This window comes from Pithys albifrons, chromosome 17 (assembly GCF_047495875.1).
Source record: "Pithys albifrons albifrons isolate INPA30051 chromosome 17, PitAlb_v1, whole genome shotgun sequence".
NCBI classification, from domain to species: Eukaryota; Metazoa; Chordata; class Aves; order Passeriformes; family Thamnophilidae; genus Pithys; species Pithys albifrons.
The window spans coordinates 12,149,843-12,164,891 of NC_092474.1; the positions used below are offsets into that span (position 1 = coordinate 12,149,843).

The 15,049-nt window shown below is 50.8% G+C and overlaps 1 protein-coding gene across 1 annotated transcript; it reads right to left on the reverse strand.

Moving 5' to 3' along the window:
* Window positions 1–1,102: 1,102 nt before the first annotated feature.
* Window positions 1,103–14,838, reverse strand: TBX3 (T-box transcription factor 3). The gene is made up of 7 exons (XM_071571937.1): window positions 13,279–14,838; window positions 11,211–11,478; window positions 9,816–9,962; window positions 7,580–7,656; window positions 6,113–6,270; window positions 4,086–4,789; window positions 1,103–3,333 (listed from the first exon to the last, which is right to left on the reverse strand). Exons 1-7 carry the CDS (start codon window positions 13,671–13,673, stop codon window positions 2,887–2,889), a joined length of 2,196 nt encoding a protein of 731 aa, XP_071428038.1. The 5' UTR covers window positions 13,674–14,838; the 3' UTR covers window positions 1,103–2,886.
* Between the last annotated feature and the right edge of the window lie 211 nt (window positions 14,839–15,049).

Here is a 15,049-nt window from a genome sequence, read left to right on the forward strand (position 1 = left end):
ACACATCCCGACCCCCAAGTTCAAATGGGAAGGATCCCATTCCCTCATGAAAGGGGACCTGAATAGTGTGATGGTAGTGGGATGATTTTTTTTTAATTAAAAAATCGGGGGGGAAAAAGGTTTTCTCGCCACTTTCACCCACTGGACTTCCCTTTATCTCACCGGCGCAGGAGTGGGGGCCGCGGGCCGAGGAGCAGGCAGGGCATAAAACAGGATACAGGCTGGAAGTACATCCTTATAATATTTATGGCTGGCGGAGGATGAATCACTTTTCAATATACGGGCCACTAACTGTTGAAGGGATGGGGGGGAAAAAATCTCATTAACAAGAAATATATATGTTCTGCTAAATGATGTGCTCATGGACTGGCAAAGGTACAGGCAGAGGCTGCCAGTTCTCCTTAGTTCTCCTCTCAGTGACCTCCCAGGCCACTGGTCCAGCCTGTAGCCTGGATGTCTGTCCTTGTTTCAGCCATTTTCTAGCTTAATCTCCATATATTATGAGCCTAAGGACGAGAAGGGGCAATTAAAATGGGGGGGGAAGGGCGAGAATAAATAAAACAAATAATGTACTTCCAGGTGATAACTAATGGAAAAGCCAAATCCTCTGCCCGGACAGGAGTGAAAACGAGCCCAGCAACACCATCAATTCCTGAGCACTTTACCTGGAAACTTTGGAGGAGGGCTCTGCATTAAAATTTAACTGATCTATTCTCTAATTCTTCACTTTTGCGTTATTAATTTATGACAGATAAAAGCATAGCTGAGCCTTTCTCATTAACTTTTCAAACGCCACTTAATATTGTTCCATTAAAAGAGGTGACTTTAGTAGCCTCTGGATCGACTTTAAAAGCGAGAGGGATAAAGACGGAAAAGGTACATTAAGCAGCTTGCTTAAAACTCGTCCTTCCCCCCACAACAATTCAAACGACACCATCCCGACTGGTTCGTACTAGCTCCTTCCAGGAGAAATATCTTAATATTGGGAAGGGGAAGGGGGGTGGAGGAGAAAGGCAGAAGAGGGATATATATCTTTCAACCCCTCCATCCTCCCGGGCACTTTGGGGAGGGTTGGGGTGAAGGCATTTCACAGTACGCCCAAGACATTTCAATAAAAATTTATTGAAACTTCAGTGACTTTTAAAAGGGAAAAGAAAAATTACAGAAAAAAAAAATAGCAAGAACTTCTCAACATTTATATAACACAAAATATACCTTCATTTTTTTTTTCTTTGAACCAGCTCTGAGCACCTGACTTTCAACCCAAGAAAATATGCACTCACTCAAACAAAGACAACAATAAGCACAGTAGTAAAACTCCATCGCGGGGTTGTTTTCTGACATACCGAGGAAACAGGGGAAAAATAATACAAAGTAAAGAAAATTGTAGAATCTTCACCTTTTTTTCTCTCAAGCCACTGGAGAAGCCTGTTGTCATGTATTAATGTATGTTATTTTTTTGTTGCTGACATTTTATAAGGCAACTAGTGCTTTGAACACTGAAGAGATCGAGGATTAAAAGCTACCATGGCACTTTGCCTTTCCTTTTTCTCTCTTAATTTTTTTAAGGTCTTTAAAATATTTGGTTTCTTTCTACCTTGCTTTTTGCATTCAGCTCCTTTACAAAAGGACGAGGTCAGGTTTTTGTGGGCTGAGCTCCGATTTAAAAAGTAAACCCTCAGAAATGAGGGAATTTCTCCTCTGGGTCGGGGTATGTGTTTAAAGGAATTACAAACTTGAAATGAGAACGACTAAAAATGAAAACAGAAGGAAAAAAAAGAAGACAGCTGTAGTCATATTTACAGAGATATGTACAATGTCAATAAATTAAAAGTTTAATTTCGAGTATTCATATTCCACGTATTTACAGGAGTTATCAAATAATTACATAAATACTTTGTTTTAATAATAGTGTCCGCTCTTTTCTTCTTCTCAGTATGTTTAAACCTTGTTATTGCATATACAATTAAAGAGGAAAAGCTGTGATAAACCTACAGTCAAGCTACAGAGGTTTTTAGATAAAATAAATTCACTTTTTTTTTTTCTTTCCAACTACACTTCTTATTTTTGTTGCTACAGGGAGAATGTTTAAGGTAGAGAGACGAAGGTCTTATTTTTATTATTATTGATAATATTTTTCCCTGGGATTTGAAACGAGCATTAAAAATAAACAACAAAACCCCACCGAAATAAAAAAATACTTCCCCCATCCCACCCAACAAAAGCAAACTACTATGGAACATGCAAAAAAAAAGCCACCGACTGGCTCTCAGACATCACAATAATATTTTAAACACACAGCTTCCCTTAATATCGACTAAGGGGTTGTCGTTAACAACCCGCCCAAAAAACAACTGTTGAAGAACCAATACGCGAGTTACTTACACACTTTTCTTTTGGAAAGAAAAAAAAATCACTTCTCTTACTTAATTTTTATTTATAAGTCTGTTTGATTTTTTTGTTTTATTTTTCCTTTTAGGTTTTTTTTCCTTTTTTTTTTCCTTTCTTTTTTTCCTGGGTGTTTTGGTTTTTCTTTTTACATGGTTAAAAAAAAAAAAAAAAACAAAAGAAGAAAGGAGGATGCTACGAATCCCACCGGTGCCCCGGCCCGGCCAAGCTGCTCTCTGTGAGCAGCCTTCGACCCAGCACACCTATCTCGACTCTGCTCCCCCACTCCCGACCTCTCCCCCCTGCTCCACCAGATACCTTTTTGTTGATAAACCGCGGGATTTTATATTAAAAAAAAACGAACAGGAAGGGGGAGGGGGGGAGGGAACCCCACAAAATAAGGAGGGGATAAAACACTCGCGGGGTGGAGGATGTGGTTTCTTTCAAACAAAGTGCACTGCGAGACTGATTTGAAATGAGCTCCCGGAGGCCGGGAGGTTACGGGGAGCCGCTGCGGGATCTGTCCTGCTTGGGTTCGAGCCCACTGACGAGGCGCTGGATGTTTTGCAGTTCGCTGGTGGCCGCCTCCTTGTCTGCGCCCAGCTTGGGGGAGAGGGACACGGAGCCGGAGGAAAGGGTGGAGGAGCGGCTGGTGAGGTCCGAGGCGGAGTCCAGGGGCACGGAGCCGGGGCTGGAGCTCAGCCCCCCAGCCTTGCCCTCGCCGGAGCCGGCGGCCAGGCCGGGCAGAGCGGTGGTGAGGAGGCTGCTGCCGTCGGAGAGGGGCACGGGCAGTGGGTAGGGGCTGTAGCGGAGCCGCGGCCGCACGGCGCTGAGGAAGGGGTGCCGGTGCACTGAGCTGGAGGCGGCGCTGGAGGCGGCGGCCGCCGCCGCCATGTAGGTGTAGGGGTAGGGGAAGAGGCTTCCGAAAGGAGACATGGCCAGGCCCTGCGGGAGGGGAGGAGAGAGAAAGGAAGGGGTTACCGGCCTGCACACCCACCCCCGCAGGTGTTTCACCCTCCCACGCGCACTCCAGTGGAGAGCTGACAGCGGACAAGCTGCTGCTGCTGCCCACGGGAGGGGATGGAGACCCGTCCTCCCACTGCCAAGGCCAAAAACACGCGGACCCAACGGGACAGACCCTGCCCATGATCTGCCCTGCACGGCGCCCACCCCGCCCCCGCCCCTCCCGCTGCGGGGGGTCGTGGTCCAAAGAGGCCAAAATAGCCATGGCATCTTTCTCCTACTCTCCTCCCTGGGAGATTCCTTTTCTCTGGGAAAAGCGCCCTGTACCCGCAGGTATAGCCCCCCAACTCCGCAGGGCAACCCAAGGCTCATCGTCCCCGACGGCGGCTCCGCTCCGCAGGCTGCCACGTGCCCCACACCGCTGAGCTGCGCCCTGGTCCTGTCCAGGCGGGAGCAGGGGGTGCAGAAGCCTGGCTCCGGCACGGGCTCGCAGGGAGCACAGGAGCTGGGCAACAGCGGGGAGGGTGGGAGAGCACCGGGAGATCCGCCTGGACCACCCCCACTCCCTCCCGGACTTTCCCTCCTCGGACTTTCCCTCCAACCCTGTGACTGCGTCTGCAGAGAGGGGCAGTGGGGGAAACACCAAAGCGGAGAAGGAGGTGCCCACTGTCCTCCCATTCTCCCGGGCTGAAACCCTCCTGCTCCGGCCGGGCGGCGCGGGGAGGGTGCAGTACCTGTGAGGCCAGGACGTGCTGCTGCAGATGGAAAGGCAAAGCAGCCGCCGATGCTCCCGAAAGTCCCTGGGCCGCCGCCGTGGCCATGACCGTGTTGTCCAGTCCCGAGACCCCGGCGGATGCCCCGGAGACGGTGGCGAGGAGGGGCCCCATCCCCGCGGCCATGCCGGAGAAAGCTCCCCCCATGGCGAACTGCCCGGGGTGCAGCAGCAGTGGGTGCCCGTTCCCCAGCGGGTTGAAAAACTGCTGGCCGGCCAGGGCAGGGGGGAAGCCGAGGTTCTGCAAGTGTCCCTGGCTCAGGTGGGCCGTGCTGTCGGTCTGGACTGTCAGGGGGGCGAAGGGCTCTTTCCCCAGCAGCCGGTTCTCGTCTACTTTGGGGCCATCCCTGAGGGGGCTTTTCAGTTCCTCGCCGCTCAGGCTTCCCCCCCGGGTGCTGGAAGAGATAGCAGCTGGGCTGTGCCTGGAGTCCGGAGGGGCTTTCTCAGTCCTCTCTCGGCTCCGACTCCCCACCGAGTCCCCGGGAAAGAAGTGGCTTTTGGAGGGGCTGCCCCCCTTCTCTCGAAGGTCGTCCCCTGCAGTGGCAGCGGAGCTGGCCGGCGCTGGGGTGGTGGCGGTGGTCGTGCTGATTTTGCCCGACTCGTTGCCTTCTAGCAAGGGATCGTCTTTGCTGTCTGCATCGCTGTCTCCCTCGCTGGGGCAGAGATCTGCAAGACAAAGGGGGCCCGGGGCTGGGATCCGGCACTGCACATCCCGAAATCCCCAGCGGGCTGCGAGAGGGGGCAGAAACGCTTCCTGACCGGCCAGAGATTTGTATGGAAATACTTTCTTTTTTTCTTTATTATAATATAAATAAATACAGCCCCTGGCTTCCACCGCCCGCCCCGAACAAGCCAGCCTGAGTTTTACGCAACGCAGCAAAATTGCCTGCGAAACAAAGCGGCGGCCCAGAGGAGCGACCCTGCAGTCGGGTGGGCTCGGGGCCAGCGGCTCCTCTCCCCGGGGCGGTGGGAGCCCCCAGGGACTCCTCACCGGCTGCAGCGAAGGCAGCGGAGCGGCCGGACAGTGGCGGCTGGGCTGAAGGGCCTCGGGGATGTGCCTCCTACAAAGTTTTCCAGAAGTTTTCATTTCTTTCAATGGGCAAACTTTGTAAACAGAGAGGGACCCCCACTCTGGCCTTCATCACCCCTTGGATCCCCCCTCTCCTCCTCCCCAAATGCATACACGGCTCCACTGGATTCCTCTGCACTTCATCTCCTAATTTCAGCGCCCCAGGTGCGAAGCTCTGGTTTGCTTTTTGGGTCCCCTCCCAGCTCCCCTCCCCTCAGCTCGTCAGCCCTTTAAAAAACCGAGTAAAGCAACTACAAAAAAGAGGTTGTTTCCTCCTCCCCCTGCACCCCCCACCCCTGGACGGATTAATACATATGAGAGAGCTGCAGACAGTTCCCAGCTCTGCACAGAGAGAAACCCAGGGTGACTTTTCTATAACAAAGTTCGGGACTGTATCCAGGGGAAAGATCCTTCCTCTAATAACAGATTCAGAGACGAATATTAATGGAGTGACTCCAGTTTTGAACTTTTGCCCCGTGGTCTGTCTTTGCTCCCTTGACTCGGAGCTGGCTCCTTTCTGAACCAAGGAGGGGAGGGATGAATGTGCAGCAAGGGGAGAGGGAGGCTGGGGGCAGAGGGAGAAGGAGAGGAACAATGAGGAAGACAGAGAGAGAACGAGGGAAGAAGAAGAGGGAGGGAGAAAGAGAAAAAGAATGAAAGCAAGAAGGAGAGTGAGGGAAAGAAGGAAAGAAAGAAGGAAAGACAGGAAGGAAAATCCTAAAGATGAAAAGAAAGAAGTACAAAGGAAGAGAGAAGACAGCAAAGAGAGAAAACAGGTGAGAAAACAAGAGGAGGGAAGGCAAAAGGAGAGGAAAGGAAGGAAGACAGGCCAATGCCAGAGGGCAGTGGTAGAAGCTGGGATCTGCCACCCCATGGAGCAGGCACACAACCTCTCCTGTTTGGGGATCCACAGCTCTCACCTTTGAGGCTGGAGGTGCCAACTGCGGGCACGGCAGGACAGGAGGACTGGGCAAAGCACTTGAAGGCTGTCTGCTCATTGGATGACTCATCCGAGGTGGGATTCTCCTTCTTCTGCCTCTCATCATATACCCGCATGGACTGCAGGGTCAGCTGCTTCCTGCGGGCACACAAACCGCTGGGCAAGGTCCCCCAGCACCCCCCGGATCCCCCCCACCTTCCCCAGCCCCTTCTTGAGGTCCTATTTGAGTATGAGTGGGACGGGGGGATTAAGGGCCATGGTCTCCTCGAGGAGGAGAGCTCGTTTCTGGCAGGCAGGGCTTGGCTGCTAATGAGAGGAGATTTCTTGGAAGCGGTGAGCAGCTCCTCAGCAAGGGCAGATATTAAAGACAAGGGGCGGAGGGGAGAGGGAAGCATTCCCTGGAGATTAGCTTTTAAAAGGCGAGGATGTTCCAGAGATATGAGCCATCTTAATGGTTGCTAAGATTGCTAGGAAGTGGTTATTTTGTTAGGCACTTTATGTAATCTTTTCACCAACAATTAACCCGGAGTAAAAATCTATTTATATTTAGAAAGAAATTAGAAATCATTTCCGTCCTGTGGCTCCAGCCTTGGCTTTATTTTCACACTGACGGACAAGAGGAGCTGGCGTGTGCATGTTTGTGTGTGTGTGTGTGCTAGGCTCAGTGCTGGGCAGGGAGAAAGGCCTCTTGTTTTACATGACATCCTCCTCCCCCCCCTCTTTTTTTTTGTTTAAAAAAGAGAAACAGACAGATTTATTCATAATCTAAACCCCCCTGCAAATGGCTAAAATACCCTGTCTGCTGTAACAAAACAAAACAGACATATTCCCCATCAAAGGGGGGGAAAATGATCCTTTCTCTATTTTCTCCTTGTATTTTCTTCTTACATTAAAAATAAAAATCTTGAGTGCCATTATAACGAGTTCTAGCCGTCTACCTGGGGCACAAACTGTGTCCTTCTGCTTTTGGAAAAAATAAAGAATCTTCTATCTTTATTACTTTCATATTCATGAGATACCCCTGTCAAAACAGTTTCTTTACATGTTTTTCCTCCATTATTTAGTCTTTTTGATACAGTCCCCAGAAAAATGCCAGGGGAGATTTAACCAACGCTCAGCCCTCACTTCTCCCTCCTCTCCAGTCCCAGATCCAAACTACACTATAATATTCCCCTCTCAAATTTTTAAGGGAAACTTCTTTCTCCAGCGTGATTTGCTTAATGTACTGCATTCCCTTTGGCCAGTCATCCCCTGCAATGTGAAAAATGAATGTGGAAAGCAGGAAAGAATTCCCATGCAATCCGTTTGGGGTTATTAACGCCAAGATCCTTATGGATTTTGGCGGGGGGAAGTGTGGTTTGGAGGCAAGTCGAGGTGATTTTGACCTCTGCTCATGTTCTGAGCTTTACACATGAAAAGCGCCTGTACCTAATCTAGCCAGACTCACCTTTTTTCCCTCCTTCCATTCCCGGTGTCCCGAAAACCTTTGGCAAAGGGATTGTTGTCAATTTTTAATTGAGTGATCTATAGGATGGAGAGAAAAAGAGGTAGGAGGTTGGGGCAGAATAAGGTGATTTTTACATTAAAAAACAACAGCAAAACTCCCTCTTTCCAGTTCCTCCAGCGCTGGCAAGATCCCGGCAGGAGTAGGACAGGGCAGGGGGCAAAGGTCCCCATATTTTTGGGTGAATCTCCGTGTTTTCCCGAGTTTGGAGTCAGCTCATCCCCAATCCCCCGCCGGGCTGGCCAGTGACCCGAGCTGTGGTGGCAATGAAAGAGCCCCGTGTTGCTGCCACCACATCGGAATTAATTGAGCTGTGCAATGCGATCCATGCAAGTTATGCCTGTGCTTAAAACTCTTTAAATGCCATAATTAAACCGCAAAGGAATCATACCCACCCCCTCGCTATAATAAAATACTTTATATAATCGCATTATGCTCTGTGTGTGCGTGTGTTGGGGCGCCGGGGGTGCCAGGACCCAGTTCATATTTTTCGGGGAAGTGGAGGTGGGTGAAAGTTTTTTGGTTTGAGTTTCCTCGGGATTCAGTTATCGCAGGGAACGGCTGCTCGGAGCGATGCCGAGTGCGGGGCATCCCGCAAGTCCCTGTGCCTGCGCGGACGATGCGCAGAGGCGGATTCAAAGCCTGGTCGGGGGCTCCCCTCGCTGTAACGGGATGCGGGAGATGGGAACGGGGATGCCGCCTCCTCGACGCTCCATTCCCGGCCTTGGACCGGACTGGAAGCGCAGCAACCCCCAGTTTAGGAGCAGAGGAAGACTCCGAAAAGGAAACCCCGCCTGCGTCCGAGTGCGGGCAGGACCAGTCCTGGCTCCCGACTCGCCCCCGCGCCTCACACAAGGGATCAGGAGAGAGCAGGAAAACCCACTGCTAAAAACCAGCGGGACTTTTAATCCAGGTGCTCCCGGCCGTGCCTTCTGCTCCCCCCGCGCCGAGCCGAGGGCTCCCCGCCGCTCCCGCACGCCTCTTCCCAGCCGATTTCATGGCAATCAGACAAATATGCTCATTTCTGTCCTTCAACCAAGCCAGCCCCAGCTGATAGACCGGGGCGACCAGCCCTGCTGATAAGTCCCAAAGCAAAGTCTAACTCTCTGTACACTCATTTTCTTTCGGTTTCCTTGCAAGCGCCCGGCCACAGAAAGAGAGGAAAATAGCCCGAGCCCCGAGGGGGTACTGGCTTTTTGGAAACCGAGGGCAGAAGGATGCAGACCCCCCTCTTCACGCCTTAATTTTTAATGGTGATGGACGTGAGGGGCAGAAAGAGGGACACAAGGAAGCTGCAGCGAGCGGGAGCTGCGCATCCAGACCTTCTACACTTAACGCACGCAAACCCGAAGTTATAATTTATAGACAAAAGGAAAAAAAATCAAAGCCCTTTTTTTGGCTCCTTCGCTTCCCTCCACTTGACTTAATTATCGTAAATTCGCCATTTGCCACTCTCCCAAATATACCACCTTCATCGCAACCAACAATAAACCGGCAGAAATGGAAAGGCAGCGTCTGCAGCGCTGCAAAACTTTCTCACACCGGCTCTTTCAGACCTTCCAGCGAAATTCAAGCGAGATACCCCTCTCTGATCAGAGTATATTTCTGCACCACAAAAAATAATAAAACACTGCAGGATGCAAAAAAAATCATAATATAATAATAATAGGAACCAGACGTGTGCTCCAGCCTTATTGCCAATTGCTGTTAAAGGAGCTAAAACAGCACAACGGCCAGGAAGAATTACAAAATCTCAGCCCTGCTGCTCTCCCCCCTCTGTCTTTCGACACACGGAGCCGAGTCTTTATTATTTTTTTTCCTGATGCGTCTTAGATTAAATCCACACTGAGAGCAGAGATCCCCACCCCATGCCTTTCCCCATACTGGGGAGCAATACTGGGAAAAGAAAATGATAAAAAAATCCCTAAGCATTCTCCCCCCCGCCACCCCACCCCCAGTCCTCGCTTTTAATTGCCTTCCCCGAGGTCGGTATTAGGAGAGTGCCCGACCCCCTCCCCCGGCGCCTTCCCCAAGTTGGATCAAGGAGGTTTTGGGGGGAAAGATGAGGAGGGGAGAGAGAGAACGGGATGGGCTTCGTGATTTTTAAGGGAACAATGCGGAGTAAAAGTTCTCTTAAAAGCCAAAACACGTAAAACAAATCCTCTCTTAATCTCCTTACCTTATCATTCTGGTATGCGGTCACTGCGATGAATTCAGTCTCCGGGAAAACGTAGGTCCTGAACGTGCTGTAGGGAAGCTTGAGGATATCGTTGGCTCGGACGATGTGGAACCGGGGCTGGTACTTGTGCATGGAGTTTAAAATGGTCTGGGGAGGGGGGCAGCGGCCGGCAGCAGAGAGGGCAGAGGGGGGGAAAGAAATCGGTCAGCAGGAGCAGCACCCCCGCCTCGCACTTCCCCCAGCCATCGGCACTTTCTCCTCCTAATTTGCCTTCCCTCTCCTTCCTCCTCTCACTCCTCCTCCCCGCCGAGCACACTCCAAACACACGCACACGCCTTGTAGCATCCAACTAAAAGTACTGACAGCTCCAGCTCGCCGGAATTAGGCTCTGGCTGGATCTCTCGGAGGGAAGGAGCGGGGGGAATCCTATCAGAGCTCCGCTAGGAAAGGGGGAAAAGCTGTTTGGGCTCCGGCCTCAATGTCTTTTGATTTCGAAGTGTATAAAAAAAATAAAGCAGCAGCAGCTACAATAGCAACACCACCGCGAGAACCTCGGCTCGGTCTAATTGCGTGCCCCAATTCACTTAAGGCCTTCTGTGAAAGGCAAAAATGTATCGTCTAATCAAATCACAGGGAGCAAATGCAATCTTCGGCACATTAGAGATCCCTCGGCCGCGGCCACCACCAGCAAGCCCCGGCTCCGAGGTGGAGGCTTTCCCAGGAATAGAAAGAAATGGCAAGGATTGTCAGAGCACTTATCAGCAGGTTTGTTTGATTTCACTCTTAGGGTAAGTTTTTATCTCTGCACACCCGGTAAATGTAAAGGAGTGGATAGACATGAATGGGCAACTTGACCTCTGCTTTTGGTGGCTGTTTATTTTCACTCCGGCTTGCTTTACATTATCCAGATTAATATAGATTTAAACGTTTGCGTACTTAGGCCTTTAAGCCCTTTATACACATATGCATATCATTTTCCTGCGCTTAAAAAGTGTGATCGACTTTATTAAAAATATATATAGATATATAAAGTCACCGCAGCCCGAGAAATATCGAGTTGCACTACGCTGGAAATATATCTCTAAAGTTAACACTGAATGGCACGGAGAGGTTACAAAGTAAACTCCAGTGTTTAATCCTGACCCCGGCAGGGGGAAAAATCAAGGACTGTTATAAACCGGACAAATGCACGTCCCAGTGTGCATGGAGGGGTATTTATTCCCCGTTTTCCTTGCATTTCGGGAGCCTGCCGGAGTTGCCAGTGGGGCTGCGGGTACGGCCCAGCTGAGCAGTCGCCGTGCTCCGGGTGGACCCCCCCGCCGGGACCCCCTGCTCCGGCCGGGTGGCGAGGGAGGGGAAGGGGGGGGGGCAAAGGAAGGTGTAAAAGGCACTTACAAATCCGTGCTTGTCAGAGATGTTGTTAGTGAGCTTCAGCTTGTGAAAGGTGACGACTTTGGACATCCATTGTTCGCCGGTGGCCGGGCTGTCCGGGTGGATGTACATTCTCTTTGGCATTTCAGGGTCAGCTTTGCCGGCTACCATCCACCGGGAATTATGGAATTTGTACCTACAATCATCAGCCGCCACAATATCCATCAATAAAATGTACTTGGCCTTTTTATCCAGTCCAGTGCATCTCACTTTAAATGGAGGAAACATTCTCCTATGGGCAGAGAGAGTGGGGGGTGGGAGAAAGAAAAGACATGATGAAAATAAAATTAATTACAGTGTTTAAATAAGCTTCTGAATTTCAATAGTGAGTCTACCAAGCAACTGCTTTAGCTCTCAAAAGCAGAAAAGTAAGTGTGTGTCCAGCAAAAACCCCTCCCGCCCTCAGCAAAAATGTTTCTCAAACGCTTAAAAGTTTCAGGAGAAAATGGTCCCTGTATGGGAGAGGAACGAGTTCCCTAGAAATCAGCGGGCGCCTACCTCTGCCATTCCTAAACAGCAAAGGCCCATTTGGGGCTCTCTGATCTCTCATTAGTTTCCTTTTCGCCTGCTAAACAAAGAAATGGGAACCGATTGCACCCCGATAAAAGAAATATTCTGCATTATAACCGAGTCACGCAATTAAGAGTAGAGAGGAGAGGTTTTCATTTTGCAGAGGAGAAAAACAACCCCAGTGAGGGCAGGGTGGCTGCCGGGGCTCTCCCCATGCTCCAGCCTCCCCAAGATCCCCCCGTGTGCCGAGGGTTCCCTGCAAACCCCGCTCCTCTCCATTCCCAAGTCCGGCTTCAAACTGCAACAGGATACCACAAATTTGCTGTTTATTATATCGAGCGGTTGGCATTCAGCAAATCTCAACTTAAAAGGAAACACATGACTTTGCAACATCTAAGAGCCTTTAATACTGGCCGAGGCTTTCACGCAAAAACTTTTGACCACAATTAGCAGAGAAAACTTCGGGAAAGCAGTAAAATGGGCGAGGGGATTTTTTTCCCCTCCTTTCTCCTTTTAGGGCTTGTATTTATTTTTTTTCCTGAGCCTGTAGCCCGCAACTGGTGCTTTGCAAGTTAGGTGAAGCTGCTGCAAGGCAGCTGAAGGCCATCTAAGAAGACTTTTCAGGAGTGGCTTCCTTGAGTAATTCTCCTGGCAAATCACACGCGGAGAGTTTGGGAGGTTTCTGAGAATGGCCCTTAGAAAAACACCCGGGCGCGAAGGGGGTTTGCACCCTACATGTCATCACAGTAATAGGTAGAGTTGTAAAAGAGCCCAGATGTCAATGAGTAGCGAATATAGAGAGGGATTTCAGACGGGTAAACCTATAAAAAGCAGAAATGCCGAGCGTGGACGCGCCGTGTGTATTCATTCATTCCCACGTGAAGGTTATATAAATACAGGGACAGGCAGCACAGAGCTGCAAACCCTTCCCTGCCACTCCAGCAGCTGCTGCAGGACCGCTGGGGAGTTTTGTCAGCTTTTTGTGAATTTCCAGATATAATTAGTCAGCACAAACGCAGCCTAGATCCCAGCAGAGAGAGAGACACAAGCTGACATACCGAGCCTATCTGCCCTCCTGCAGCTCCTGCCCCACCAGCGACCATACGCCACTCCAGAGCCTTTTTCCTTTATTCCTCTTTCTCTTTCTTACGGAAGAAAAACTGCGTGTAACAAGGCTGAAAGCAGGCCAGCTCCTTTTCCAACCCCAAATTATTTTCTTCCTGCTCTCAGTCTTCTCCAGAAAGTATTAAGCTACTGAACCATGAAGGGACCCGCTCGCCCCCTGCACAAGCACACGCTGAGCAGGGCCGGTTCGTGCCTGGGCTTTTCCCTGCAGCGTGGTGCCCCAGAAGGGCTCGATCTTCAGCTGCCTAAAACTTTCCATAATTCCAGGTGAAAGGAGATTTACGGAGAAAGCCGCTGGAGAGAGCGCCTTGCTCTGGAGCAGCCTGGTGGGGTGTAGAAACTGAGGGGTGGGGGAGAGGGGGAGGAAAAAAGGCACGAACCCCCGACCCAGACCTACCTTCCCGATTTGGTAATCACCATCTCCGTGCCTCTTTTATGGAACTGCTCCCAAAGCTCTTTAGCTTCCAGATGCACTTTCGGATCATCTTCCACCTCTTCTTCTGGCTCCAGAGTTTTTAAAGGCCTCAGATGGGCTGCTGCCTGGTGACCCAGGGAAGAAAAGGGAATACCAGTCTCTGCAGCCCCCACTAACTGATCCATGATGGGTTTAGCCAGAGCCCCGGGAAGGGAAAGGGCGGCTGCCCCATTGGGAGGCAAAGCCAGAGCCGGGAAGAAGGGAGGCTGATGTCCCAACACAGCGCTCATGGCAAAGTCCGGTGCCCGATGCGGTAAAAAAGGATGATAAGCCATGTTTGTCCCAGGAATTACTGGATCTCTCATCGGTAAATTCATCCACTCCACCCCTCGGTCTTCCTACTGCTGGAGTAGTCCCGGAGTGGTTTCTAACAGCACATCATGAAGAAGAAAAATTAAGATAATAACAATAACAGCAATAAAGCACCAAAAAAAATAGGGTGGGGGTAAAGAAGCTCTAGACAGCACAGTACGTTGGGAAGAGGCAGAACTTCTACAGCCTATAACTTCCCGAGCCGGGGCACATCCCCAGCCCTCGGGACAGCGGATTAACAGGATTGTTCATTATTAGTCTTGCTTTTTTTCGTGATCGGTCTCTGAGGTTTTGTTTTGCTTTTTAGTTGATTGGGGTTTTTTTCCTGAGTGGAAGTCCTTGCGCTGGAAAAGAAACGCCGAAGAAGGGAAAAAAAAATCCACCGGGTTCGCTGTCTGCTCCTGTTGGCCGCAGAAGGGCTGGACAAGCCGAGATCCTTTTTTTTTCTTCTTTTTTTCTTTTAGTCCCAATCTCCCTTCTCTCCTTTCGTGGCGGAGGGTGACGGCTCGAAGCTGGGTTTTCTTTTTGGGTGGCTGGCTCTGCCCCCCCTCCCCCCCACCCCTCCACCTTTCCTCCGTACAGTCAGGCTGCAGAGCAGAAGCTGGGAAAGGAGGGAAAGCAGAAAGAAGCAAACAAACCCACCCCCCCCGCCGGCCGAGGAAGGCTCCTGAGCAACCTTCAGCAGCAAAAACTTGTAGGGAAATCTCGTTTCCGCCTCGCCTTTCCCCCTCTCCAAGCAGGAGCTGGTCAGGGTGCCCTGATTCCCATCAGGATCTCTTCTTTCTTTCACTCTCCTCCTTTTTCTTTTTTTTTTAAATTTGCCCCCCCTCTCTTTAGCTCTGCCTTGAAAAAAATCTGGCAGAAATATATTATTGTCTCCGCAATAGAGAGAGGGAGAAAGAGAGAGGGAAAGAGAAAGGAAGAGAAAAAGGGGGGAGGGAGAAAGAGAGAAAAAGAGAAAGAGAGAGAGAGAGAGAGAAGGAGCCTCTCGGCTCTGAGAATTCCCTGTGAGTCTGTGCTCTGCGTGCACCCGATCGTAGGGATGTGTTGTGGGTTACAGGGGAGCTGGAGCCGCCTTGATTGGCTCTTTGACGCTTTCGGACCAATTGTGAGGCTCCATAGGCGGGGTTCTGACAGCTTGGGTGGAGGGGGACAGCGCCGAGTTATAAAAAGAAGGTGTCGGAAACTGTAACGCTGCAGCAAAGCATCACTAGTACTCCGGGCCGTGTGAATATGTCAACATGATCAGAGGGGAGGGAGCAGGGAGGGAGGAGGGAACGGGCCGGCAGCGCCCGCCTCTAGGGGGGTGCTGGGGGCCGCTTCGCCCCCCAGCCCCGGCCTCCCGCCGGCCCGGCAGCTTGGGCACTGGTCGGCCGCTCTC

Bases quoted from the DNA above. Each gene is read 5' to 3' on its own strand.
- TBX3 (XM_071571937.1), bottom strand. From the start codon at position 13,673: ATGAATTTACCGATGAGAGATCCAGTAATTCCTGGGACAAACATGGCT. The intron at 9,963-11,210 runs GTAAGTGCCTTT...CCCCCTCCCCAG, and splicing joins TCTCTGACAAGCACGGATTT to ACCATTTTAAACTCCATGCA. The intron at 3,334-4,085 runs GTACTGCACCCT...CCCCTCCCGCAG, and splicing joins AGCACGTCCTGGCCTCACAG to GGCCTGGCCATGTCTCCTTT.